The sequence below is a fragment of the Eptesicus fuscus genome, chromosome 13 (genome assembly GCF_027574615.1).
Source record: "Eptesicus fuscus isolate TK198812 chromosome 13, DD_ASM_mEF_20220401, whole genome shotgun sequence".
Taxonomy (NCBI): Eukaryota; Metazoa; Chordata; class Mammalia; order Chiroptera; family Vespertilionidae; genus Eptesicus; species Eptesicus fuscus.
The window spans coordinates 65,546,028-65,573,907 of record NC_072485.1 but is presented as its reverse complement, the minus strand read 5'-3'; the positions used below and the strand labels follow the sequence as shown (position 1 = coordinate 65,573,907).

General features: G+C 55.0%; 1 protein-coding gene across 1 annotated transcript; it reads right to left on the bottom strand.

Annotated features, from left to right (window-relative positions):
- Window positions 1-2,878: 2,878 nt before the first annotated feature.
- On the bottom strand, window positions 2,879-27,594 carry SLC43A1 (solute carrier family 43 member 1). The gene is made up of 15 exons (XM_028136208.2): window positions 27,428-27,594; window positions 25,986-26,152; window positions 17,280-17,457; window positions 17,115-17,170; window positions 16,907-16,983; window positions 14,196-14,288; window positions 12,164-12,297; window positions 11,100-11,269; window positions 9,852-9,998; window positions 9,724-9,759; window positions 9,381-9,519; window positions 7,380-7,521; window positions 7,027-7,100; window positions 5,259-5,382; window positions 2,879-4,293 (listed from the first exon to the last, which is right to left on the bottom strand). Exons 2-15 carry the CDS (start codon window positions 26,137-26,139, stop codon window positions 4,147-4,149), a joined length of 1,671 nt encoding a protein of 556 aa, XP_027992009.1. The 5' UTR covers window positions 26,140-26,152; window positions 27,428-27,594; the 3' UTR covers window positions 2,879-4,146.
- Between the last annotated feature and the right edge of the window lie 286 nt (window positions 27,595-27,880).

Genomic DNA, 27,880 nt, shown 5'->3' with positions numbered 1-27,880 from the left:
ACCTACATGTTCGAAGCTATTATCTTTCCTCCTGCCTCCCTCCTTCTGTGTTTTTCCAACCCCAGGGTGCCTCTACCTCTTTCCTTTGGCGGTGGGGACCTTGGTTGGCTCTGCCATTCCCTGCTAAGATCCCAACTGCCCACCCCAGGACCCTTTGGCCTTGCTAGAAACTTTGGGTGACGAGGAGGAGGAAGGGAAGAGAAGTGAGGCAAGGCTGGTGGCGCCAGAGGAAGATGGAGAAGCGAAGGCCTGGGGGAGGGAAGCAGGCAGCAGACAGTGGAAGGGTAAGACCCTGCTCAGAGAAACAAGAGCTAGGTGCAGACTCTCTCTCCTCCTCCTCCTCCCTTCCTTCCCTCCTTCCTGGCAACTTCTCCACACCTGGTGCTCTCAGACTGGGAGCAGAGATGGCCACACTGAGCAGAGGTGAGGTCGGGAGGGAGCGTGGAGGAAGGACGGGGAGAGGCGGGCAGGGCTGTGGAAGGAAGCATGCTGAGTCTCTCCAGCCCACGGGTTCCCTGCACCATGTTTCTAAGCCTCAGAATCCAAGGGCCTTTACATCACACTTGGGTCGGAAGCTGCTAAATGCGGATTCCTGAGCCCTCAGACCCGCCCCAGCCAGATCTCTAAGGGGCCCTGGAATCTGCATTTCAACAAGTGGGGTGGGTCCCGAAGCACTCTAAAGGCTGAGAAACACTTCCTTCCATGTGGGTGGTCGGTGGGGGTGGGGTGTAGACCGGAGAAGGCAAAGGAAGAAATGTTAGATCCCGCCCCCTCCACGCAGACTCGATGGGAGTTACAGACAAGACTCCTGCTTGCAGAGGGTGATGCCAGCGATGGGGAGCAGGGGACACGGAGACAGAGGGGGAATGGGGGACGCAGAGAAGGTGACACACCCAGAGTAAGCAGCCGCAGAGGAAACAGACTTGTGCCCCCCCCCCCTCCTGACGATCTGAGAGATTGAACTTCTGGTCCGGGATGCGGAGACCCCTCCCAACTCCAAGGACCAGCGCCCTCGCAGAGGTGTGGTGCGCACGGATACCCGGATACACGCCTGCCACTCTCCGGCCAGAGCCCCCCAGTCCTCCCCTCGGAGCTGGCTCGGGTCCAGCGCCGTCTGACCTCCCTCCTCCTCCCCTCAACCCCGTCCCAGCTCATCTGCATAAAGTTCCAATTAACACTCTTTCCGACAGCTATTTAAGATCCCTGAACACGCTCCAAGCTCAGGAGCCCTCTGCCCGCCGCCCCCTCGCCCCCCGGGGTGCGGCCCCATTAACCCGCACGACCCGGGCAGCTCCCAGGGGCCTGGACCCCGCCGGCCTGGCCAGCGCCGGGTTGAGGGGGGCGGGGGCGCTCAGGGAGTCGGGGGCGCGCCCGGGGCGGGCGGTTGCGCGGCAGGGTCTGTCGCGGGCCAGAGGCCAAGGCACCCCGGAGAAAAAGACAGGCGCTGCCCCCTCCCTCTTTCTGGGAAGAGATGGGGAGGGGGCTTCTCCCGGGAGACTCGGGGCGTCGAGATTCTTGGTTCCTCATCCGCCGGCCCCCGCACCCCTCCTCCTCGCGCCACGTACCCTCTCCCCTCCCAGCCATCTGTTCCACTCGGCAGCGCAGCGACAAACACGGCTCCCGCTCGCTTCCGCCCCTGCCCAGCCCCCTCCCCAAGCTCCCACCCCGTTAGGGGGGAGTGAGGAGACACCCTCCCCCGGAGGCCGAGGTTTCTGCGGGCACCGCCCACCCGGCCCCGAGAGCCACAGCCCGGCCGGGACCAGCGCCGAGATCCCCTCCTTCGGTCTCCAGGGTCGGTGGGGCTGGAGGTCCCGCTTGAAAAAGTGGGGATCGAGTAGGGCGTGGGGAGATCTCGAAGGAGGGCAGAGCAAGCCAGGGTAGGGGCTGAAGGTCAAGGCCCAGGGGAGCAGACTCCTGGGCGGCGCGTGCGTGTGCAAGGGCGCAGGGTTCCCTTCCCGGCTCGCCTCCCCCTGCCACCCCTCCCCACGCTCCCCCACCTCGTCCCAGTTGCAGCCACGCAGCGCCGCCTGCTGGGCACACCGCGTACCCCGCGCACACGCTGGGTTCCTTGGCCGCCCCTTACCCGGAATCCGTGGGATCCCACTGCCATTCACCACTGGCCATCAACCTCCACCAGCCAACCAACACCCGAGCTCAGAAAGTCAAGGTCCGGGACAGAAAGTGCAGCGACACCCGGACAGGTACTCTGGCAACCCACCCAACCCGGTGGTGGGTGCCATCCGATTCTGATTTGGTATTTTGCCCAAAGGGCAGTGTCAGAATCCAGGGGACTGGGCTCGGATCTGCTATGGGACTTTGCCCAAGTCTCCAGACCCCTCTGGACATGTTTTCGCATCTATAAAATGGGTGGGTGAGTCTTTTTTATTAAAAGAGTTTAAGACCAAGGGACGGCTTATCTGTAATACTGTCCTCTCAGCTCTAACATTTGGCGGTTTTCCAAGCTTTCTTTTTTTTGAGGGGGGGAGGAGGGCAGGGCCCTTGAGGTCACTCTCAGCCTGAGAGGACAGCTGAGAGCTGGGCTGAGCTGCGTGGCCCTCCCTTCTGCCCCTGGCTGACCTGTGGTTGGGACTCCGCAGCCAGACTGCTCTGGTCCCAAGCTCGGCTCCACAGCCACCAGCTGTGTCCTCTGGTCCTGTGCCCTAAGCTTTCAGCATGGCGCTAAGGACCGCTGGGCTGCAGTTAGGATGAAATGAGATACCTGTGCAGATCAACACATGTTAGTGCCCCTTCCCGCCCCCTCCCTCTATTCTGACTTATTCTAGCCTCTAGGATTGATGTCCTAGGGGCCCACACAGGTATAGCAGTGGGATAAATATCTTCCTGGAATATCAAAGATGGTATCCTCCCTTGCTACAGGTCATTTTAAAGCCTCGCTTTAATGTTAAAAGCAAATATCAATATAGTATAACGTGAAGCTCAAAATTTGCATGACGTTTTAGGAGACTATTAAAAAGTCACTTTCAACAGGCCCCCAGGGATGGTTTGGTAGGAAAGTTTGAGAGCCATCCATTCTGTCTAAAGCAGTGGTCGGCAGACTCATTAGTCAACAGAGCCAAATATCAACAGTACAACGACTGAAATTTCTTTTGAGAGCCAAATTTCTTAAACTGAAGCTTCTTCTAACGCCACTTCGTCAAAATAGACTCGCCCAGGCCATGGTATTTTGTGGAAGAGCCACACTCAAGGGGCCAAAGATCCGCAGGTGGCTCGCGAGCCGCAGTCTGCCGACCACGGTTCTAAAGCATCCTGCCCTGACCCCCTGTATGGAAAAAGGCCAGCCTCCTGGATGTACCCCAAACCCGGGAAGCGGGGGCAGGAGTAGAGAGAGTAGGGTCTGAATCCAGACTCTTAAGGACAGGGCCTGGCCGAGAGCGGGGAGGTCAGCCAGCCAGCTAGCCAGAGGTGAACAGGCTGGCACTTCAGGCGTCCTACTTCGTGCCCAGCCAAACCTGGGTGAGGTGATGGGCAGGGGTGTGGGAAGACACAGGCACACACCAGCCAGTCTCTCACTTCCCTTTTTATTTCCTCTGAGATCTGCAAAAAGCAGCACCCGGGAGGGAACCCGCCCTCCGGCCCCTGGAAGGGCCCCCCCCCCCCACTCCCCATCCAGGACACAGCCAGCACCTCAGGCCCCTTTCCCCTAGGGGAAGGTTGGTTCACACACACACACACACACACACACACACACGCACGCACGCACACGCACACATGCACATGTACACACTTCACACTTACATGCACACTCTGGGCATGACACAGCTGGGACTTGGGGGCAGCCTGTTTGCTGATCCCCAGCCCCCAGGAGGCACTAGGAGGATGAAGGCCCAGAGAAAGGGCAGCCCCGCACCCTGGTCTCCCCCAGTCCAGGAGGAAGAGGCCCCATCCTTCTAGCACAGGGGCTGTCTTCAGTCAAGGGCACATTGCTTTGGGGGATTTTTTTTTTTTTTAGGGATTCTTTTTTTTTTTTCCTTTTAGCAAGTCCCTACAAAAATAGAATTTCTCCTGGTATTTATAAATCCACGGCCCCTGGCTCTGCGTGTGTTACAGGTAGAAAAGCCACATGAGGCGTTCCCTTTGGTTCTCAGGCCTTGGCTGCCTGTCATCGGATCCGTTGTCTGCGGAGGTCTACGCAGTCACCTCGGAGTTGCTCAGCGCCTTCAGTGGGCCCTCCCAGTCGGTGGTGTGCTCCCTCTGCAGCCGGGCTCGGTAGTAGAAGAGGTAGGAAGGTAGCAGGAATCCCAGGAGTGAGAAGAGCAGGAGGCCCAGGTTCACCTTGAGGGCAAAGAGAGAGAGTCAGGCAGGTTCCCGTTCTCCCTCTCCCCTCCAACAGGGAGGAGAAGGCCAGAATGACACAGAGCTAGAACGTGTTGTGTTCCATCACTGTTCCAGCAGGGCCTCACTTAATGGTGAGTGGCCTTGTAAAGTGGAGAGCCTGGGTTGAACCCTGGCTGACGCCAGCGCCCACGCTGGGGACACTGACAGTGGGGTCACTGGGGTGGTGAGAAGAGCCTCCCAGGCAGCAAAAGGAGCTGGGCGCTCAGCCTGGAGGACGGAAGGCTCAGAGGCCCAGCACAGCAGCCTCACACGGGCGGGCGTGGACCCGCCTCGCTCTGCGTCCCGCTCTGCATTGCTCTGGGCTCTAAGTGCCTCCTCCTCAGCACCCTTCCGGCCAAGATGAAGGGATAAAGCACACGGTGTGCTTAGCGCCTGGTGAGCGCTCTGTAAAGGGTAGCGGTCACGTCATGGTCTCTGTGGGAGAAGGGCTTATGGGAGTGAGTGGTGCATGGGGCAGGGAGATAGGCTTTCGGGGGGCAGATGTCAGTTTGGTGTAAGGAAAAGCCTTCCCAACAGTCCCAGCGGCTGCTGCCGCGTGCAAGACCGGTCACTGAGGGACCCCCGACAAAGGAGAGGGTCCCTGCACTGGGTGGACCTGGGTGGGGGATCAGTTCTGGGCCATTTCACATGTCACCAGGGAGCTTATTAAAAACAGACTCCTGGGCCCAGGCCAAGAGCTGCTGATTCAGCAGGCGGGGGAATTTGTGTTCTTAACACTCTGCGAGGGGTTCTGACGGGCAGCCAGCTTGGGAACCCCCCAGATTACAGACTTCCAAGGCACCTCCTGGCTGCGATGAGAAGAGGGAAGGATTCTATCACATACCAGCTCCCCCGCCCGCAGCTCCTGGGCTGCACCCAGGAAGGGGGCTCCTGCTCCCCCCCCCATCACCCCCAGTTCTCACCCAGAAGGGGTTTCCTTTCAAGCGTCCCACCATGACGATGAAGAGCGGCTGCTGGAGCAGGGCAAACACAGCACTGATGAGGGACTGCAGGCCTGTCAGCGTCCCGAAGTGGTTGGACGGGAACCTGTCAGGGAGAGGGGGCCAAATGTGAACGGCCTGTGGTCCTCTCCTGCCCGGCGCCTTCCCCGTCCCCTTCCCCAGACACCGCTCTGTTCGCCAGGCAGGGTAGAGCTTAAGAGTTCAGGCTCTTGACATGTGCTCTTTGGTCCCTGGCCTGGAGGGTGTGTATATCATGACTTCAGGGCCACCAAACTGGCATCTGATACCTCCTCCTTGTGCAATTCACTCAACCTCTCTGAGCCTCACTTCCTCCCATAAACACAGGGCTAACCCTAGCCCCACGGAGCTGTTCATTTATGCTTTTCACAAATATTTATTCAGCTCCTACTATGTGCCGGGTGCCAGTCTAGGTGCGTGGATATTCAGCCATGAACCGAACCGACAAAGATTCCTGGAGGTGGCATTCTGGTGGGGCGGGTGGCAGTCACCCACTAAGCGAGATAAAGGCCTCATGTGCTAGCCGGTGATAAGAGCCAAGGGGAGAAGTTAAGCAGAGATGGGGAGGGTGTCGAGGGGCTGCAGTTGCAGATAGGATGGCAAGGGAGGTGCCCCTGAGGGCAGCGAGGTGGGACCTGGAGAAGATGAGATAGCTGAGAGCCTTGGGGAAGAACGTTCTGAGAAGAGGGAACGTGCTTGGGGTTCACGAGGCACCAGGGTTGCTGAGGCCATCGGTGGAGGGCAAGGAAGAGGGCAGAGAGGTCCCTGGACCAGGTCTTGTGGGGCCTTTTAAGCCATAATAAAGCCTTTGGCGCTTTCTCTGAGTGAGACAAGACTGAGTGAGGAAGCCTTGGAGTGCCACGAAGAGACTTATGTCCTAACAGGTGTCTCCAGCTCTTGCGTTATAAATAGCCCGAGGGAAGGCGAGGGCAGCCAGGACGGGGTGCAGGGGTGGGGCCGGTCAGAAGGGTTAGATATGCAGCGGGCAGGATGGTTGCTAGATGGGACGTGGGGTGAGAGAAGACGAAGAATCAAGAGTGACCCCACAGTTTTAACGTGAGCCAATGCGGGGGGGATGGAGCTGAGACGGCTGGTGTGAGGTTTCAGTTAGGGGGTGCGGCCAAGGGTCCCGCAATGTGTCCCCACGGAGCACATGCTCAGTAACGGCCGGGATGTTGTCACCGCTATTGTAACATCCTATGTTACCGCATCGCATACGCAGGGAGAGTCGCCCGGCCGCGCCTGGCAGTGGGAATCAGAAGAGAAAGAAGGCAACGGGCCGTTCAACAGGAAGCAGAAACATTATAAGGCAAACAAGACTGCGGTCTGGGCTGACACGGGGGGAGAGGCCACTTGGGGGCCATTTCAGAGAGCAGACATAGGACCCACGTGTCACCAAACCAAGTACTGCAGCTTCCTCGAAGGGGGACTTCCTGATGGGGAACGTGTCCTGCAGTGGGGTGGGCTGCGCCTGAGGAAGTGAGCTCCCCGTCACTAGCGGAGCTCGAGGGGGCAGTGGACCAGACGGCCTCCCAAGATGCCCACCAATCCTCTCCATCCACCCCTCCTCGGACATGTCAGCATTCCAGGGAGGCTGGGGAGGGCTGGAAGCGGTGCCTGAAGGGGTGTCTGGGGCCCCTTCCCCTCTGCTCTGGGACCCTCTGCTACTGGGGGGAAGCTCAGCAAGGCAGGTGGGACCAGGTTGACTCACACTGCCGCGTAGAGGCCGCCGCAGGCCGAGTGGTAGAAACCCCGGACGATGGTGTGCAGGACAAAGGTCACGAACTGAAACCGAAAGGGAGAGGAAAGGGGTTTCAGGGCTCGGTGCAGGCAGGACGAAGGGTGGGCGGTGGGAAGAGGGACACGGAGCCTCGCAGAGCCCGCCTACACGTGCCGACCCTCTCCACGACCCAACCTGCTGGAAACACTCCCCAGAAACCCCAGGCAATAGATCCGGAGGAGGAGAACCACGCTTCCTGGACAGCAGGCACCAGGGGAACCGTCCAGAACGGTCCCTTTGGAGGAGGCTGAGAGGCAGGGAGAGTGGGAGACGGAGGCAGGTACCTGGAGGTGTAAGTTGTTGATGAGGCAGGTGATGCCAAAAGCCACCAGCAGAAGGTTGGTCAGCGTGAAGGCGTTGATGGCGTTGGTGAGCTTCTGGATCTTGCGGTAGCGCGGTCTGACGGACTTGGTGGCAATCCCGTCCCTGCCGAGAACAGGGTCACTGGCCGCTGCCCCTACCTCCCCGCAGCTCCCTGGTGCTCAGCCTGGCCCCTGCCCCTTCTGCTGTGGCTCCCCATCAACTACACCAGCATCCCTGGGACCCCCTAAAATGCAGACCCCAGGACCTCGGTCCAGACTCAGACTCTTGGGAGTGGGGCCCAGGGATCTGCATTCAGACAGAGATCCCACATGTTTCACACGCACACTGACGTCTGAGACTCGAGGATGGGAAGGCAGGCAGAGGATGGGGAGCTCTCACACCGTCTCTCATCAGGAAAGTGTCTCTGCCCATCAGCCTGGACACGCGGCCTGCCCAGCAAACCCTTCTCTGCACAGGGTCAGGGCTCCACGGCTGGCCCAGGCGAGAGGGCAGTAGGCTGGGATGAGGGCGGGCTGGCATCAGTCGTAGACAGAAGGGCCCTGCTCATGGGCCCTGGCCCCCAGGGGCAGAGGGCCGAGGAAGAAGGCTGGTGCCAGGGCCGGGGCACCGTTGGTGGGAAGGAAAGCCACTGATTGCTCCTTAGCTACCTTCTCTCCTCGTCTCCCTCTCCCAACCTCACAGGAGACTACTGACTGAACACAAAGAGAACAGCAGTCGGACCTTGGACCCAGCGGTGGTCTCCGGCCAACAAATGGCCCCGGTGACCCCCGCCTCCTGTATCCCACCCTAGACAGTCCTTCCACACGGCACAGGGTTACTCCGTGTGACCACAGAGCACGATGGGAGGGATGGTGTGGTTCTGAGATTATGCTACAAAGACACTGCAGCTTCTATCTTGGTGTCCCCCTTAGGCCTTGCTCTGGGCAGCCAGCTGCCCCGCCCTGAGCAGCCCTGTGAAGAGGCCCGGGTGGGAAGGGCCAAATCTCCTGCCAACAGCACACGAGTACGTGCAGGAGCAGATGCTCCACCGCGGGCAGCACTTCGATGACTGCAGCCTGGCCGACAGCTCGACAGAAACCTTATGAGAAGGGCCGCTCCAGTCCGAATGTCCATGACCCACCCCCAACCCACAGGTTGAAATCCTAGTGCCCAAGGTGATGGTATGAGGAGGTGAGGCCTTTGGGAGGTGATTAGGTTCTGAGGGCAGAGACCTCATCTTAGGATTGGTGCCCCTAGAAAAGAGGCCCCACAGAGCTCCCTAGCTCCCGGCCACGTGAGGACTCAGCGAGAAGTCTGGGACCCAGAAGAGGGGCCTCACTCAACCATGCTGGCACCCTGGTCTCAGCCTTCCAGCCTCCGGAACTGAGGAATAAATGTCTGGTTTTTAGAAGCTGCCCAGTCTGTGGGACTTTGTCATAGCAGCCCGAACAGACCCAGACTCTGAGAACCACTCAGCTAAGTCATCCCTAGATTCCTGACGCTCGGAAACTATATGAGATTGTTGTGTAAAGAAGCCAAGTTTGGGGGTAATTTGTTATACAGCAATTGGTAACTAATGCACCCCCTTCATCTCGTGCTAGCCTTAAAAAGTGTACCCTTTATAACATAGGTTCTGGAGCCTGCTACCAAAAGCTGTGTGATCTTGGGTATGTTACTTAACCTTTCTGTGTCCTAGCTTCCTCATCTGTGAAATGAGGATAATGTACCTAGCTCAGAGAGCTGTCGCCGGATTAAATAAGACAATGCAAGGTGCCTAGTGCACAGTTGGCTCTCGCCGTGAGCTATATTTACCAAGCAGGCCATGTCCCCTCTTAGCCTCAGTTTCCTCATCTATAAAATGGGGAGGTACCTCTGCTCTCTCGGGGCTCTTGAGAGAATGAAATAAAATGCTGGATGTAAAAGCACATAGAAAATGGAAGCACCATCTGATTACTTGCTGTCATCATCCCTGTGCTGGTCACCTGGCATCGTCGAGGGCCATGCCCTCAGTGGGGTTGTCCACGCAGTCCTTGATCCGCCAGTCCATGAGGTAGCCAATGAGAGGGCAGGTGAGTAGACACAGCAGCTGCATGGCCCCAAAGACGGAGGAGTAGAACCCAACTGGGCAGGACGGGAAGGAAGCGGGGTCAGGAGCTGGCACAAGGGATGCCAGAAGCCCCCCACTGCCAGCGGAGAAGAGGGAATGCCAACATAGCCCTCCCCTGGCCCCACATTCTTAGATCTGACAGGGTGTGTCCAGGCTCCCTGCCAGGTGGGCGGCGGCAGGGTGGGTGCAGGCCAGGGTCTCAGCTTTTGTCCCCCTACCTGTCTCTTCCGCTCTTTGCTTCAGGGCGACGGTCTCTATTGGGGGAAGCAGGGGGAGAAGCCAGGGTGAGAGGAGCTCAACCAGGGTGACCCTCCTGTGCCCCCCAGTGGGCTCAGCAGCACCTCACCATGCTTCTGGCCGCCGGTCACGATGAACTCCAGCATCTTGTTCATGGCGGCCATGTAGAAGATGACCCGCAGCTGGGTGATGCCCATGGTGAGGAGGCTCCACAGGAAAATGGGGGAGCAGAGGCTCTTGCGGAAGGGGACAGACTCTGGAGAGACAGCAGGGGGCACCCCTGAGCCCCTGATCTTCCATTTCTCTCAATGTCCCGGCTCATGCAGTTCTAGTGAAGGCTCTGACACTATGTGCCTTTGGATAGAAGCCAGTTTCTTCAAAAACAAGGATTCAGACTCACTGACCTCCAAGTTCTTGCCCAGCTCTGTAACTATCTCAACAGCACATTTTCAGCGACCTCCGGGTGTAAAACCGCATGCTTGCTGTGGTAATTACTCCAGCTACTATGCATTAAACACGTACTATGTGCCGCACACTCAACACGAATTATCCCATTTAGTCCGACTGTGCAACACCCCTACCTTTGCCACATATTACAGATGGGGAGACTGGGGCTCAGGGAGGCCAATGACTTGCCCGAGCTCATGGAGCAAGCCAAACTCAGCTCACACCCATAACTCGGCCATGGGAGAACCAGCAACAGGAATACCACCCTAGGAACTGCACAGCATTCTGCCTTTTCCAAAGGGCTTCCGTGTCCATGGCTTCATTCAATCCTCACAACTAACTTCCCTGTGAGATGGGTGCTATCAGTGCTAGTTTAAGAGAGGAGGAGAGTGAGAGCAGGGTGAAGGGATCTACCTAAGTCACTTGGCATGTAACTGGGGAGCGGGACTCAAACCCTCATCTGATTCCAAGGCTGGTTGGTGCTCCTGCCACCAATAGAACTGACACCTTGGGAAGTGGTCCAGACAGAAGGCGGGTTGCGGCTCCTCCTGCGGCCAGCAGGGGGCGCGAACCAGACAGGTGTTGGAGGGCCCAGCTCACCTGATGCAAGAGGCTCAGAGGTTGCAGGGAGCCCTGATGAAACCAGTTACCCCACAGGCCTGGAGTCTCTGCCCCATCCTCTCTCGGTTACCCCAGGAATCCAGCAGAATAGCCCCAGATCTGAACTTCCCAGAGTTCTCTGAGCCCTATTCCCACTCCCCCTATTCTGTAAATGGGGATTGCCCACCTACATCATGTGGCGATGTCAGAACTGAAGAGGGGAGAGATAAGCCCTTGGTGAGAGTGCTCACTAAGTGTGAGGACCCGCCTTCCCCAGTCCCCAAGGCTGTCACCCTGACCAGATACTCACTCTCACGAGGTTTTCCTGAGGTGCCACGAGTGTCCTGGGAGGAGATGTCATCCTCCTCCATGCTGGGGGCCCTCTGGCTCAGCCGCTGGCCCACATTGATCACATGGGTGTAGAAGCGGTCACCTGTCACCTTGTGATCCAGGGCCAGCCCAGTAAGCTTGATCTTCTTCCTGCCGGCAGCCAGGCCGGAGCAAGTAGTAACCAGCCCCGCAGAGCCCACCCTCAACAGCCTGCCTCTAGGGGGCTGTCCCAGTCATCCCTGGGGTGCTGAGCACCCCTTTGTCCAGCACTAACATGCCCCCTGATGAGCTCCCTCAGATGTGTGTAGGGTTCACATCTGAGTCCCTCGGAGCCTGGCCCAGGGACCAGCTTAGCGCCCAATGAATGAAGGCTGGATGAGTCCTTTTCCACTGGGGTTGTTACCATGGAGGCGGCATTAAGAACTCAGACTGGAGTCAGAGAGCCTGGCTCACCCCCCTTAGGAAAGTCACTTTGTTAATAGCAGAATCCATGGTCATAGGGCTGTTTGAGAATGGCATGAGGGCTAAGCGCAGTGCCTGGCATGCAAGAGACAATAAAGACCAGCTGCTTAACAGGCACCCTCTGTGCTTGGTTTTGGAGCATCACACACACACACACACACACACACACACACCCATCCCCTGGGGAACTGACAGGAAGTTGGGAAAAGCTGGCATTCAGGCTGCCCCACAAAGGGTGGTATATTTGATTCCTCTCTATCCCTCTCCTGAGTCCCACTGGCTATTCCTGGGGCCCCTCCTCCTCTGATCCTGTCCTCAAAATGCAGAAAGGATAATAGCAATAGCAGTCCCCATGTTCCGACTGCCTGTTATGCGCCGGGTCTATTCCAAACACCTGTGGGTGTGCAGGATCAGGCCCATGGTAAGAATGAGAAAGCAGAGCTCGGGGAACTCAGGCCCCTTGCAAACCCAGGTCTCTCTGACTTCACCGCTCATTCTCTCCATCACACCACCACTCCCCTGGCCTTCCTCTGCAGGAGGGAGGTCCCCCTCCACCCCAGCACCCCCCACAGAGCCACTCACGTGTAGCTGCCTTCCTCAGGAGAGGGAAAGGCTTCGCTGGGCCAGTTGAGGGCACAGTTCAGAAAGATGAGGCAGGCCAGGCCCGACCAGGTGAACATGATGACCATGAAGGACACGCCGGCATCGTAGATCAGCTGTGGAAGGAGGAGCAGACCCGTGGGGAGGCTGCCGGGCTCCAGGCCCCCCTGTTCCAGCCCGAGGTAGAACCCGGGCGTCCAAGGCCTCAGAGAAGGTCTCTTCTACCCCATTGCTTGTGTCCAGTTTGAAGATAAGAAAACCAAGGCCAGCCGAAACCGGTTTGGCTCAGTGGATAGAGTGTCGGTCTGCGGACTGGAGGGTCCCAGGTTCGATTCTGGTCAAGGGCATGTACTGTGGTTGCGGGCACATCCCCGGTGGGGGGTGTGCAGGAGGCAGCTGGTCAATGTTTCTCTCTCATCGATGTTTCTGGCTCTCTATCCCTCTCCCTTCCTCTCTGTGAAAAATCAATAAAATATATTTTTAAAAAAAGGAAAAAAAAAAAAGAAAACCAAGGCCAGAAGTTAAGAGTCAGGCCCAGAAGCCATCCCCCCGCCCCCTTCCTTTTTCACTGCTTCACCCTGGAGTGGGGTGAAATAGTTCCCACAAGGTACTGATGTTGCCGGCCATAGCTCAGAATGTCTTTGAAATCTCAAGTATTATCTTAAAAAGACACATACGTTTTGCCTATGACTCCATACATGTTTGTTTTACCCAAAAATGTCATCTCATTTTATGTACAAAAGAGGAGAATTAAGGCTCTAGGTTTACCAGGCCCATGCTTATCCTGCCCCTTCCTGGCCTGTTCCCCGGGGGAAAGACAAACTCAAGCTGACAAGCCTTATCTCACCTTTCACAGGTGCTGACGCTGAGGGGGAGGGAGTGTGTGCAGTACTCTGCCCAAGGCCTCCTGACCCAGGACAAGCAGGTTCGAATAGACTGGAAGCCAGGTATGTGAGATGGTGTCTCTCCTCTGTGCTCTCAGCCACCCTCCGCCTGGGATGACCGATGTCCGGCCTCCCCTCGGGCTCCTGCTCAGAGCCCCAGTGCTGCCCAGGAAAACTGCTGCTGCTGGGGGCTCCGTGGGCCTTGGGGCTCTTTCTTCCCTGAAGGCAGCACAGAGCTTCAAAGGGCCACATCCCAAATGAGTGGGGATCAGATCTGGCTCCTCAAACCCCACTGGCTGAGTTGAAAAGGGAGAAGCTCCACCCTCCATGCCTGCTGCTACCTGACCAACGGGCAGCCACCCCACCAACGCATGCTCTCAAACTCCTTCGGGGACGCCGGGCAAGGGCCTTCTAAACTAACAAATTAACTGCTCCCCGTGGAATGTGAGGGGCATACTGTGGCCCAGTTGAAAGGAAGGCTTTGTTACCACTTGATACCAGAGGAAGAAACGAGGCCCCAAACTTGCCCAGAACGAAACTCGGGCCTTCTGGCTCTAGGTCCACTCGCTGACCTGCCTAGGATCTGGCCTGGCATGGACTAGCTTTGTGACCTTGAGCCCAAGTCACCCAGCCTTTCCAGAGCCGGGGAAGGAGATGTGGCTGGAAAGACTGGGTGAGGCCAGAGAACCAAGAGCCTTGAATGCATGTGAACAGGTTGGACTTGATTCTGCAGGTGAAGCAAAGTGGGCGTGTGAGTGAGTTCTTCATCTAAGATCCTTCCGTAAGTCATGTGAATGACAGATGGGAGAGGGAAATGGCCAGAGACAGGAGACCAGCTGAGAAAGCCTGTTCTGGCCCAGGAGAGAGGGTGGAGGCCTGGAACGGAACAACATTAAAGGAAAGGAGGGGAGCAGAGAAATCAGACCCACTGGTGGGCCACAGCAACTGGGCTCTTCCCATGATGCCTCAGTGCTTTTCCCAGAGGTGGTGGGAACTGACTGGCAGGAACTGGATCACCAGACACTAGCCACTGCATACATACCCAACCCCACCCAAATCTTACATCAAGGCAAAAAGAAAGCACAGTGGCCTCACTGTCCCCCCCCCACCCCCCCCAGGCAGATCCAAACCTTGATTCCTGGAAACGTGATGGCAGAAGAGGCGTAGGAGCCGATCATGAGGGCCATGACAGTGGAGCGCAGGTTCCCAAACATGTTGGGCAGCTGAGGGAGGAGGACAAGGCCAGTGAGCAGGGGAGACCCTGACACCCGCCCCGGCCTCCCCTTTCCCAGCCCCGCCTGTGAAACTTGGAAGCATGCAGCCCAGTGTCCTCACAGTGAGCTCCAAGAACACTAGCCCCAGGAGGCGCCACAGACAAGTCATCAGGCAAATCAATGTTGGAAACTGCTCTACCCCCTCCTACAGACTCTCAGGCACTTTAGAATCTAAAAGACTCCCAAAAGTGCCCTCACAGAGAAATTTTGTCAATTTTGTTTAACCCCGGGGTTTCCCAAGTTCGTTGCTTATGGAGCCACTTTATCCTGTGATGCCTCTTAATAACCCATGAAACGAGTGTTTAAGAAGCATTGATCTACTTTGTAAGGTATATAAATGTCAAACCACCACCCTAGCTGGTTTAACTCAGTAGACAGAGCACCGGCCTGCAGACCAAAGAGTCCCAGGTTCGATTCCGGTCAAGGGCATATAGCTCAGTTGTAGGCTCCTCCCCGGCCCAGGCCCTGGTCAGGGCTTGTGCAGGAGGCAACCAATCGATGTTTTTCTCTCACATCAATATTTCTCTCTGTCTTTCCCTCTCTCTTCTACTCTCTCTAAAAATCAATGGAAAAATATCCTCGAGTGAAGATTTAAAAAAATAATAATAAATGTCAAATCACTATGTTGTACACCTGAAAGTAATGTATATATCAACCGTAATTAGAAAATAAATTAATTTAAAAAAAAAAGAAAGAAACACTGATCTAGTGCAACTCCTTTGACAGATGAGAAAGTTCAGGCCCAGAGAGGGAAAGAAATGTACTCAGGTTCACAGAGCACGTGAATGACTTTGTCCCTTGTCTGGCCATTCTAGTTCTATTTATTCCAGACCCCAAGGCTGTGACCATGGTTGGCTCTGTCACGAGATGGTGCCCCTTAACCTTCCCGGTGGCCCCAAATGTCCCAGGCCACAGTGTCTGCTGAACCTCAAAATAGCTCTGGAAAGGAAGGTGAGCCAGGACAAGCCTGGGATAGGCTAGGAGGTGAGGGTGGGACGAAGGGAGGCCAGGTGTCCAGGGAGGTGGCTCTGACGTGCACAGAGCTTCCACCAGTAGAGAATTAACTGATTGTGTGTTCTGCTCGCTGGCCGAAGCCAGGCCCTCAGGGTAGGGCAAGGCAAAGTCATGCTGCCCTCTGTGTACACTCTGGCCCCGCCATCCTCCCAGGTCAGTAGATCCCATAGCTGGGAGGGCCTTCGAGGCTTAAACCCTCTCCAGAGGGGAAAACCAAAGCCCAGAGAGCTCTGGAAAGGAAGGTGGATAAACACAGAGAACCGAGTCCCCCACCAGCTTCCCAGTAGCTATGCAAAGGGTATAGCGCCAGGTTTCCCTGGCACCTGTATCTGCCAGGCACGCTGCCAAGGCCACAGGGAAAGTGCCAGGAGCGAGAACAGCCCGGCCTTTGACGCCGCCCCGCCACCCTGCCCCCAACTCAAGGGTCCCAGGGCGCTGTCTCCACCCAGCACAGCCGGCGCGAGGCCAGCTCCGCTAACCCCGGGCTGACGCGCGGGCGGCACTGGATGTCCTGCCGGATCTGTCCTGGCGGGAGCCGAGCTCGCGCCGAGGCCTGGGGGCGGGGCCGGGGCGGGGCTGGCGCGGGGCCCTGCCATTGGCTGGAGATCACTGTGCAGGGCCCGGGTGGAGGGGGGGCTGCGATCCGCAGGCAGAGCCCCCCAAGCCTGACCCCTAGGCCGGCCGGGACAGGGTCCAAGGGTAGACCCCCCGCCCCGCGGCCACGCAGGGCAGGGAAGAAGGGACGGCGGGCCCTGAGCCAAGATGCACAGCGTGGAGAAGGGGCTGGGGCGGCTGGGCGGGGAGGAGGGATTTGCTTCCTTAGAGAGTTGTGAAACGTCCCAGGCTGGAATGAAGAAGGGCCGAGGGGAAATTCAGCCAAAAACACCCAGTTTGGTGGTCAGGCAACCCGCATCCGAAATAAACAACCAGCCCCAGCCAGAGGCTTGGCCCAGCCAGAAACCGCTTCCCCCACCACACACGCATAAGCCTTGAACCCTAGACTCACCCACAACACAAACATACACACTTAAAGGAACACACACACGCAAAACACACACATGCATAAGAGACGGATCCATGGGATAAAGCCATTTCTGTAGGCCAAGTACGGTCAAGGGTTGGCAGTTTCATACGGTTCAATCAAATACACGCACGGATACTTGTGCCTTCGCATGCCCTGCCCGGGGAGAGCACCGCAAGTGCACCATGAGGCAAACATACTGGCCCAAGCTGGCCCCTCCCTGTCACTATCACATTACCCCTCTTATTCTCTTTACAGCACGGATGACTACAGATGCAATGTGTTCGTTTACTTGTTGTGTTCCCCCAGCCCCACAACACAAGCTCCAGGAAGCTGAGGAAGTTCAGTTGTTTGTGCTGCAGCCCCAGTGCCTAGAACAGAGCTCAACAGACTGTGGTCTGGACACACACACACACACACACACACACACACACACTTCATCTGCATCCACTCTCCCCTCTCACCTTCACTCACTCCTACCCCCACCCACTCCCGGGTGCCCTGCTGACAAGCCAGAGCCTGTCATACTCACCGTGAGTGAAGAGAACGTTAGGCAGATTCCACCAAAGCCATTCAGGGACAGCGCCAGGAATATCAACGGAGACAGAACTGGGGAGAGGCGAGGGGTGAATAAGGGCATTGGGGAGCGGTGGGAGCCAAGGGCGGAAGCTGGGGTAAACATCCACCTTCACCCCACTCATTCTTTTCTCGTGGGGGCAACCAGAGGCCAGACCTCTCACCTTGGGTGTCCCGAGAGGCCAGGGCCATGAGGGTGCAGGATGCAGCAAAGCATGTGCTGTGGAGATTGGGGGTGGAGAGTGGGACGGTGAACACTGAGCCTCCCCTCCCCCCGCAGCACCAGTCCCTGCCCTCGAGTGCCCCCAGGCCTGGCATGGCCACCTCACCTGCCCACCAGCCGCGTGGGCCGGGGGCCAAAGCGGTCCATGAAGATCCCCAGTGGCAGGGTGGTGGCGCTGAGCACGAAGGAGCCGATGGTGAAGCCCAGGTTGAGCATCTTTTCCTGACCCTCACAGCTGGGCCACGGGAGCTGTGCATCCTGGGTGATGTTAGTGGTGTTCGCAGCTGAGGAGGGGAGGGGAGGGCTCAGCACGTAACAGCAGGAGCAGCTGGGTGCAGGAGAGGGCGGCCTGGGATCAGGGGGTCCTGTGCTCAAATCCCATGCCGCCTCCAATTCACTGCCAGCCAGGTGACTTTGGGGGTGGCCTAGAGTCAGATCTACTCTGGTGGGGAAGGAGCTCCATAATGGCAGCAACTAGTATCTTACTCAGGGGAGTCATACACCTAATTGGAGGCCTCTACTAGCTCAAGCATGATCATGGACATCAAAGTATTCACCAGGTTGTAAGACTCACTCAATGTCTGAGCTTAGGGTGGGCAGACCCCCAACAGGAAACACCTTCGAATCTGGGACAAAGTCAGTGAGTGATGCTTAGCTGATGTAACAAGAATTCACTTAAAACTTGGATGAAGCTTTCCCCATAAATGACATGCTGATAAAATGTAATAATAGCTAATATTTATAGAGCACTTTTATGTTCTAGGCACTGTTCTCGACAGTCACTGAATTAACCTACAACAGCCCCATGAGTCAGCTAATAAAGTATCTCCATTCTCCAGATGATAAAACTGAAGCACAGAATTAGGCCCATGGCGCTGCCCTCCAATACCCTTTAGAAGTCCTCCAGGTAAACTGCCAACTTGGAGTTGTGACAAGTTCACGAAAAAAGGCTTGTGGTGGGGGAAGGAGGGTGATTTCCCTTCACTCAGTGCTCAGTGAGCCATGAGGTGGCGGCTCCCCTGCCTATCCGTCACCTACCCATCATTGCCAAGGGCAAACTCAGGGTGCACCCGGAAGGCAGACAGTCCAGGGTGTGAACTCCCACCACCATCCTTCCCACCGTGCAGCCTTAGACAGGAAACGTCCTCTTTGTGCCTCAGGCTCCTGGCCTGCAAAAGGGAGCAGAGAATGCCAAGCCCACAGGCTCCTCAGGAGATTCCGCTGGAGGTGAAAGGAGACATAGGCACAGGGCCTGGCCCAGAGAAGGCGCTCCTGAAATAGCTGATGAAGGGGAGACGATGCCCCCACCTTCAAGGGTCAGATGTGGTCAGCCACTTCTCTAGGTGCTGAGGATCATGGGGCTTCTATCAGATAATAAACAAGTAGACGCTGATTTAAAATGGCAGGTGCTGTGATAGGATGATGCGATAGTGCCTGAGTGCTGGGGGCGGGGATGGGGGAACACCTGTCGCAATGGTGACAATGACCCGGATTTCAGATATTTGAAGGGCTTGCAGGTGGCAGAAGGGTGGAGCGATCTGTGTGATAACGAGGAAGAACATAAAAAAACGTTCAGATTATGAGTGCTGGCCAACTAGGCGCGAAGCACCTGGGACCACGGTGAGTTTCCCATCGGTAGATACCAGCTGCTGAGGAAGCCGGGGAAGGTGCTCAGGTCCCTGGAAGAGGCAGTTAGAGGCTTAGATCACACAGCCTTCGGGGTTCAGACTGACCCCTTGGTGTTGTGATCTTTATGATCACTGTTCACTTCTCCGCCAGGTTTGTCTGCGCCCGTTTATTCAATCTGCACTCACTTATTGGGCACATCTACTGTATGACGGGCACTCTGTTGGGACACTGTGTAAAGCAGGAAGAAATGCAAAGGTCATTCAGGCTAGAGGCTGCAAACAGGGGACCAGCAATGTCCCCCACACAAGTTTCACTTGGCTTGGGAGTTTTAACTGGGTGCCAGTTTAAAATCAAGAGTTATTACATAAAAATCCGGAAGTCTGGCTTCTCTGTAAGAAGTCAGATCTGGCCACTGCTGGGGCCAGATGGGGGCCACCCCTCTCCACCAGAGCTTGCCCTCTCGAAGTCACCCAAGTCCTGGCTCACTTTTAGCTCTGGCATGAGCCATCTGACAGCTGCCCCGATTTGCCAATTATTAACTGGTTGGCCTCTGCTGGCATTTGAGGTTGCAGCCCCTGAACCAGACGCTGTCCCTGCTCCTAAGTCTTTGACAATCAAAAGACACGTCTCTTACAAACGGTCCCACTAGCTCTACATTCGTTAATACAGGCTTGGTGTGAGGCTTTTTCACAGAGTATCTCATTTAACCCTCACAACCGTGATCCTCATTTTATAGCGGATGAGGCTCCGAGAAGCAAAGAGCTCACGGCCTCACGGCCTCACAGCTTCTCACAGGCAGGCTCAGGTTCAAAGTCAAGACAACCTCTGGAGCCAACGCCTTGCCACTGCACCACCGGGCCTTCGTCCTGAAGAGGGTGGCTTAGCTAGTGTCCCCAGCCAAAGCGCCTGCTGCCAAGTAACGCCGTCCTCCTACTGGTGCAGAATTCCAGCCCCGTGGGTTGCTAATAGCTCCAGGTCAATTAATGCATGCGTTTCTCCAGTTGATCGATCAGCCTCTTGTGAGTCTGACTAACATGAGCTAGTTCCTGAGACCTCATCACTTGATGTGGCTGGAGAAAGCCAGACTTCTGAAGCAAGAGGGAAGCAGGCCAAGATGCAAAGACCTCTCCGATCTCTCCCCAGGTCAAGACAACGGAAGAGGTCTTTGAAATCCAACCCAACTGCCCCACTTCATAGACAAGTCAGGTGAGGCAAGGGGAGTGGGACAGGGGAAACATACTCATTAAGTTAGCGCTGGAGTAGGGCTGAGAAAAGCCATGGAAAACAGTGTCTCCCCAGGTGTGGTATGCATAGCAGGTGGGGTTTAAGAGGCACATGGAATGGGTTTTATGTTTCATAGTTATTAGCCATATGAATGAGTAACAAAAACACACACGTGTATTTCTACATACAAACACACACATGTATGTATAGGAACATGTATGTGTATATCAGAAACATATGTGTGCCTATGAATATATTAGAAATGTGTGTGATGTGTATGGGTATGTGTGTAAGTAATATCGAACCCAAGATTCCAGGCATGTTGCCCTTTAAAATGAGGCTTTTTTAAAGTGGGTTGATTGAAAAGGAAGGACTAAGTAAATAACAGCACCTCTGGCACACAGAAATAGTAAAATTGTGAAGGTGAACTACAAATGACCTGGAAAAACAATGGAAAACAGGATCAAGGTCAAACATTCTGCCTCCGGAGTCAAGAGTGTGGCGAAATGCTGGCTCCACCAGCTGTGCTGCCGAAACCCTGAGGCTCTGTTATTCCACCTGCGAAACGGGGATCGTGGTGGCAGCACCTGAGAGGCCAGCTCTGAAGATGCCGCACACACAAACCGGCACAAAATGACCCCCTTTTCTTTGTCTCCCGGACAGGGAGCACTTCCTCACCCCACTGCTTCCCTTTCCTGCAGTTGACACAGTCACTTTCACCAAGACTCCCGGAGGACTGGCCTCTACCTGGCTGTCTTGTCTATACCTGAACTCTGGAAGGAGGACTCTCAGCTGAAGGAGGTCGGGGACAACCGTCTACACTATTTCCGTGAGGCCTAGGATAAAGGTTCCGGAGTCAGGTCTGGGGTTGAATCCTCACTGTGCTCCTTATTTATTAGCTGTGTGACCTCACGCAAGTTACTTAGCATCTCTGAGCTTCAGCTTTCTCTTCTACAAATGGGGTTAATAATACGTCACATCATCCACCTACATCACAGACCTATTGTGAGGACTAATGATCTAACTAACAAATAGTAATTGTTTAGTTAACTTAAGCCATTGTTTTCTTATTTGGGCACTTACGTGGGATACACAGTAGTGTGTGACAAATTGAACTGTCCCTGTCTAATTCTGAGTCCTCTTTATTTTATTTTATTTTATTTATTTTATTTTATTTTTTACCCTCACCTGAGACTATTTTTCCATTGATTTTTAGAGAGAGTGGGAGAGAGAGGGAAAGACAGAGAGAAATATCGATGTGAGAGAAGCACATCAATTGGTTGCCTCCTGCATGCCCCCTGACCAGGGCGGCCTGAGCCGGGGAGGAGCCTGCAACCAAGGTCCGTGCCCTTGACTGGAATCAAACCAGGGACCCTTCAGCCTGCAGGCCGACACTGAGTCCTCTTTAGATGTGATGTCCTTATAGGTGGCTCAATCACCCATCCAGGCGGTCCCTCAATAGAGGGACAACAGAAAGCACTGAGAAGACAGAGGGTGTGGCCAGGGAACCCCAAAGCCACACTAATGAACATCTCACATCACTGTACAGACTTAGAAGTGGAGATCCAGAGTGGGTAGGTGACTTGCCTAAGATCACAGAGCAAATGCTGGCAAAGCTGGGTCCAGAACATAATAACAACCCCCACCAGTTGTCTGAATTTTGAAATCTTGCTCTCATTTCATTTTCACAACAGCCCTGAAGTGAGGAATATTGCTCTATTTTTATAGATGGAGTAACTGAGATCGGAAGAAAGTTAAGTAACTGGCTCACATCAGCCGACCAGACCATAGCAGAGCTGGAAGGGATGCTGCCTGTTTCCACACACCATGGGACACAGATTCCTGGGCTGATTCTATGTTCTTGGGGTCCTGCAGAGAGAAATGTTGAGGTCACAGTGAACGGGGCTTTAAGAAGCAGAAAGCTGGCATATTTTATAGGGTAGCATGATTAGGCAGAATAGGGGAGCGCACCCCCAATCAGCCTGCTGTCTCAAGGACTGAGGCTGGAGCCCCTTGAACGAAAGAGAGGGGAGGGGAGAGAGACATGTGCTTTCCAAGAGTGGACAAATAAGTTCTGAGAACAGGAGAAGTGTTCACTTCGATCACCTCTAGTGATCCCAAACAGCCAGCTCAGATGTAAACGCCTTCTGGGCAACCCAAAACACCAAGTGGATACCTCATACCGCATACAAAAATTAACTCCAAATGGACCACAGATCTAAATGAAGAGTAAAACTCTAAAACCCTCAGGAGGAAATATAGGCATAAATCTTTGAGATCTTAGGTCTGGCAATGGTTTCTTAAACATGACACCAAATGACAAACGGCAAAAGAAAAAATACAGCCCTTGCCGGTTTGGCTCGGTGGATAGTGCGTCGGCCTGCGAACGGAAAGGTCCCAGGTTCGATTCCGGTCAAGGGCACATGCCCAGGTTGTAGGCTCAATCCCCAGTAAGGGACTTGCAGGAGGCAGCCAATCCATGATTCTCTCTCATCGTGGATGTTTCTATCTCTCTCTCCCTCTTCCTTCCTCTCTGAAATGAATAAAATTATATTTTAAAAAAGAAAGAAAAAATACATAGATTGGACTTCATCAAAATTGAAAACTTTTGTACTCCAAAGGGCACCGCGAAAATGTGAAAAGACAACCCACAGTGGGAGAAAAAAATTGCAAGTCATTATCCTATAAAGGACTTGTATCTGGAATATAAAGAACCCTTACAAGTCAATAATAAAAAAGCAAATAATACAATTAAAAAATGAATAGATGTTTCTCCAAAGAAGGTATGCCAATAGCTAAGAAGCATATGAAAAGATTCCCAACATCATTAGCCATCAAAAAATACAAGTCAAAATCACTTTTTGTCCACTAGAATGGCTATAATAAAAAAGATTAGTAATAACAAGTGTTGTCTAGGATGTCGGGAAACTGACACCCTCATACAACACTGGTGGGAATATAAACTGGTGTAGATACTTTGGAAAACAGTCTAGCAGTTCCTCAAAAGGTTAAACATAGAGTTACCCTATGGCCCAGCAATTGCACTCCTAGGTATATACCTAAAGGGAAAAAAGCGTATGTCCACACAAAAACTTGTACACAAATAGGATCATTATTTATAAAAGCCAAGGAAGTGGAAACAACATATATGGCCATCAACTGATGAATGGACAGAGCGTGGTAGATCCATACAATGGAGTATTAGTCACAATGGAAAGAAACCCAATCCCGACCTGTGCTACCACTGAGATGAACCTTGGAGACATCATTCCAAGTGAAAAAAAGCCTGTCACATTTATATGAAATGTTCAGAATAGACAAATCTATTCTTGCCATAGGCAGACCTATGACAGAAAGTAGATGAGCGACTGAGGGCCGAGGGGGGTGAGGAGAGTGGGTACTGCTAATGGGCACAGGGTTACCTTCTGGTGTAAAAAAAAATGTTCTAAAATTGATTGTGATGATGGTTGTACAACTCTGAATAGACTACAAACCATTTAATTATATACTTTATTTTTGATTGTTTTTTTCTTTGCAGACATTAAGTACATTTGTCCAACTGCAACTATTTCTTCAAAGACCATTTCTTTATTTTTAATAGGTTTTTAAAATTTTATTTTTCAAGTTTTCAATTACAGTTGACATACAATATTATACTGGTGTACAGCACAGTGATTAGACATTTATATTTCTTATGAAGTGATCAATCACGTGATAAGTCTATTACCCCTATGACACTACAATTATTACAATATTATTATTATTTGTTTTGTTGTTGTTGTTGTTGTTAATCCTCACCAGAGGATATTTTTCCATTGATTTTTAGAGAGTGGAAGGGAGAGGGAGAGACAGAGAGAAACATCGATGTGAGAGAGATACATTGACTGGTTGCCTCCTGCACACATTCTGACCAGGGCCAGGGAACCTATAACCAAGGTACGTGCCCTTGACCAGAATTGAACCCAGGACCCTTCAGTCCGTAGGCCAACGCTCTATCTACTGAGCCAAACAGGCTAGGGCTACAATATTACTGACTATATTCCCTGTGCTGTAATTTACATCCCTGTAACCTTTACTAAATTGTATTATTTAAATGGGTAAATTGTAAGGTATGTGGCATATCTTACTAAAGCTCTTATCATTTTTTTTAAACTCAGGTGGAGGGATGGGCAGCAAAAGAGAAGCAGGAGTTTGGGGGTGATGGAAATATTCTATTTTAAATATTCGTTGTGGTGATAGTTCCTGAAGTGTACAAATTTGTCAAACCTCATCAAAATGTGTGACATAAAGTAATCTTCAATAAAGTTGATTTCTAGAAAAAAAGGCAGGAAGAAGCTACTGGACTGGCAGTGGCAGGCATCAAGGCCACGAGCACAAGTCCTCTCTAGTCTCCAGGGTAAGCAACTCTAAGGGGACCTGGGTAACCCACCTCCATTTGCAAATGGGGTTTCCCAAAACCCTTCTAGCTCTCTGCCTGGTTCTCTCAGCCACCCTGAACGCCTATCGCTTCATCCCGAGCCCGCTCCTCCTGAGCAGACTTGCCTCCCCAGGCCAGCTGCCAACTCTAATCTCCACCTCCTCAGCACCAGCACCCTGTCATTGGGGCCATCCCTTGATGCCACCTGCTGCTTCCTTACAGATAACGGTGGCAGGGGCGGAGCAGCTTTGGTGGAGCAGGTGCTGCCCCGAGCAGAGATCAAGACCCTTCCAGCGCTACCCACAAGGCCTCAGCTTTCTCCCACAACCAAGGTAGGTGCCCAGAGGGAGTTGATTTGAGGGGCCAAGTAAAGTCAAGACACTGCTATTTATCAAGCACCACTGACTCTCACAGCAACCCCATCGTCTTCTCGTTTTGCAGACCAAGCAAGTGGAGCTCCGTGTGTTCAGGAACTCGCTGATGTCACCCACATGGTAAAAGTAGTAGAAACTGGAGTTCAAACCCAAGCTGGTCTTCCTCCAAAAGCCTGTTCCACAATACGGAGGCTGGAGGAAGAAGGAGGAGAAGGCCCTAACCGGTGTGGCTCAGTGGATAGAGCATCGGCCTTCGGACCGAAGGGTCCCAGGTTCGATTCCGGTCAAGGGCCTGTACCTTGGTTGTGGTCACATCCCCAGTAGGAGACAGCTGATACATGTTTCTCTCTCATCAATGTGCAGGAGACAGCTGATACATGTTTCTCTCTCATCAATGTTTCTAACTCTCTATCCCTCTCCTTTCCTCTCTGTAAAAAATCAATAAAATATATTAAAAAGAAGAATGAGGAGAAGGGCCAAATTCCACACCCATCCAGGTCCTCAGGCTGAGCCTGTTGGCCGAGCTCCCCTTCTCAGGAACGGAGGATGCCCTTCCAGCAGACAGCCCACAGCAGTTAAGTAATCTCAGAAATGGAATGCTAGAATTCCCACTTCCTCACTGGGGGTCACACTAAGTCAAGGTTATTGAAGTGGAAAATAGGAACCATCCACAATGCCTGGCCTCAAGGAAATAAGGCTATTATTAACTTTGTACAAAAGGGTGATTGAAGGCCTGGGGACTCAGGGTCCTGAAAAAGGGCTGCAGGCCCTTTCTAGGCAATCCCTTTTGTAGGCTCTCCTGTGCCTTCTTTGGCCCCAGTCAGAAATCCCTCACCAGTTAGCTGTAGCACTTCCCCCTTCTAGAAGTCTCCATCATGCTCTAGACCTGGGGCTGCCAGAGGCTCAGGACTCTGCCAGTCAGTCCCAGGAGGGGCATTCGGCATTCAGTGAAGACTGGATTAGATAAACTGGGTAGAGCGGGCAGAGGGCCGCCCATTCCCCGGGATGAAGTTTGAAGAGGTCAAGAAGCGGGCTGTCCAACTTCCTGCCCAGTGCTCTGGTTTAAGCAACCCCGCTTTCTGTTCACTCCGCCGCCCGTCCTTCTCCAGTGTCCACCTCCCCCTCTGCTGCCCCTCTCCCCCGCAGACTGGCCCCTTCTTGGGCATACCTGGGCACAAGCTGGAATAGAAGCCCTCGTTCTTGAGCATGATCAGCAAGGAGCCCCAGCCAAGGAGCACGGCAGAGAAGAAGAGATTCTCCACCACAGCAGTGCAGGCCATCCACCAGCGCCTCCGGTACGCCTGCTGCAGCGTGGGGGCCATGCTGGCCGCGAGCCTGCACAGGAACAGAGCGCTGAGCGAAGGGCCCCCCAGCGGCCCCTGGTAAGGGTCCTGCATCCTGGTGGCTCCTGAGACCCCTCGAGCCAGCCCATGAAGGGGGCCTTCATGGAGGCCCCATAGCTCTCTGGGCTTTCCAGAGGGTGCCGCCGAGCTGGCTCTGGGCGCGCTGGCAGTGCCAGGGGCGCACGCGGCACTGAACTCCCGCCAGGCCCCTATCAGAGATGAGAAAGGTCCGGTCTGCGCGCCACAGCTTGCTGGCGCGCTGCCAGCCTCTTCCACCCCAGAAGAGGACGCGCTCCCAGGGGCCAGACCTGCGCTTCCCCAAGTCCCCAAAGGTCAGCAGGGGCAGGGCGCGCTCTGAAGCCACCAACAGCCAGCATCCGGCCTCCCGCGCCGGGCAGGACCCCCAGAAGCAAGCGGGAGCAGGAAGGGGAAGTCTGAAGCTGGCCTAAGACACCCCCCTTCCTGTGGCCCCAGTAAGACCACTCCTCTCCTCTGGGGCTGGGCGACAGCTAGCCTTCCTCTGCTCCGCAACAGGCGACCTGTGTCCCTACAGGGTCTCGGTCCCAGCCAACAGCTGCCACGTGGACCGAGACCCAGGGCGGGCACACTTGCGACCCCAGCGCCCTGGGCGCCCCTCACTCACTCCTTAGGGCACGGAGCACCTCGGAGCCCGCCCCGCCAGCTCCTGCCCGGGGAGGGGGCTCGGGCTCCGGCAGGAAGTCCGGTGGCCGCTGACTTTATAAGGGCAGAGGCGGCTGCTGGGCAGGCGGGCGGGCGGGCGGGTGTGTTTACCAGAGGGAGGGAAGGAGCCCGAGCTCCCCCCGCCGAGGCCGCGCGGCTGCCACCGCGGGAGGAGACGGGACTCGGGCGGCGCGGGGCGGAGGACGGCCAGAGGATGAGACCATGGAAAGCGGCGAGGAGCGGGACGGGGCGGGCAAGGGGGGTGGGGAGCTTCTCCGGGGATCTCACTACCCTCATCCGAGAAGTGGCCCTTTGGATTCCCGCGCTCCTGCAGGTCTGTTCAACCCCCAGAGGGTCGCTCTAAACAGAGGAAGTGCGGCCAGATGGGCCCAGAGGAAGAGGGGGCGGGAGGAGCCGCGTAAAGGGGAGGGAGGGACGCGCTTGAAGAGACGGGGCCGGGCGCCCGGGGACCCAAGGGATCGGGTAACGGGTTTTTCTTGGAGAGCCTAGGAGTGTCGTGGCAACCGGCCCGTCCTCTCAGCGGACGAACGCGGGGCCGGGACCCCGAACCCCACCAGCTGCTCACCTCGGGTGGGGGGGGCAAATGCCCCTCCTGCAGCTGCGGACGCGTCTGGGAGCGCAGTGCCTCAGCGGCGCGCACACCCGCGGTGCCCGTGTCCCGCGGGCTCCGGCGCTCGGCACTTCTCTGCGCGCTGGGTCCCCGCGGCCCGACTGCTCCTGGGCTCGCCTCCCCGGCCCAATCGGAACGAGTCAAGGAGCTGGGAACCCCCTGGACGACACTGGTCCACGAAGCGAGCCGGGGAAGAAGTGGACCTACAGGGTTGATACTTGTATTTATACCCCTCCGCGGCTGCACCCTGAGTTAGGGGCGGGGGCTCCCTTCCCTTCCCCTCCTCCTAGGTCGAATTTCACGCACACGTGACTCGCGCTCTGGTCCCCTGCACACGCCCCAGCACCTAAAATTGCCACCGTCACCTCCTCCCCTCTTCCTCGTCCCCCCCAGACCGATCCGGCAGCG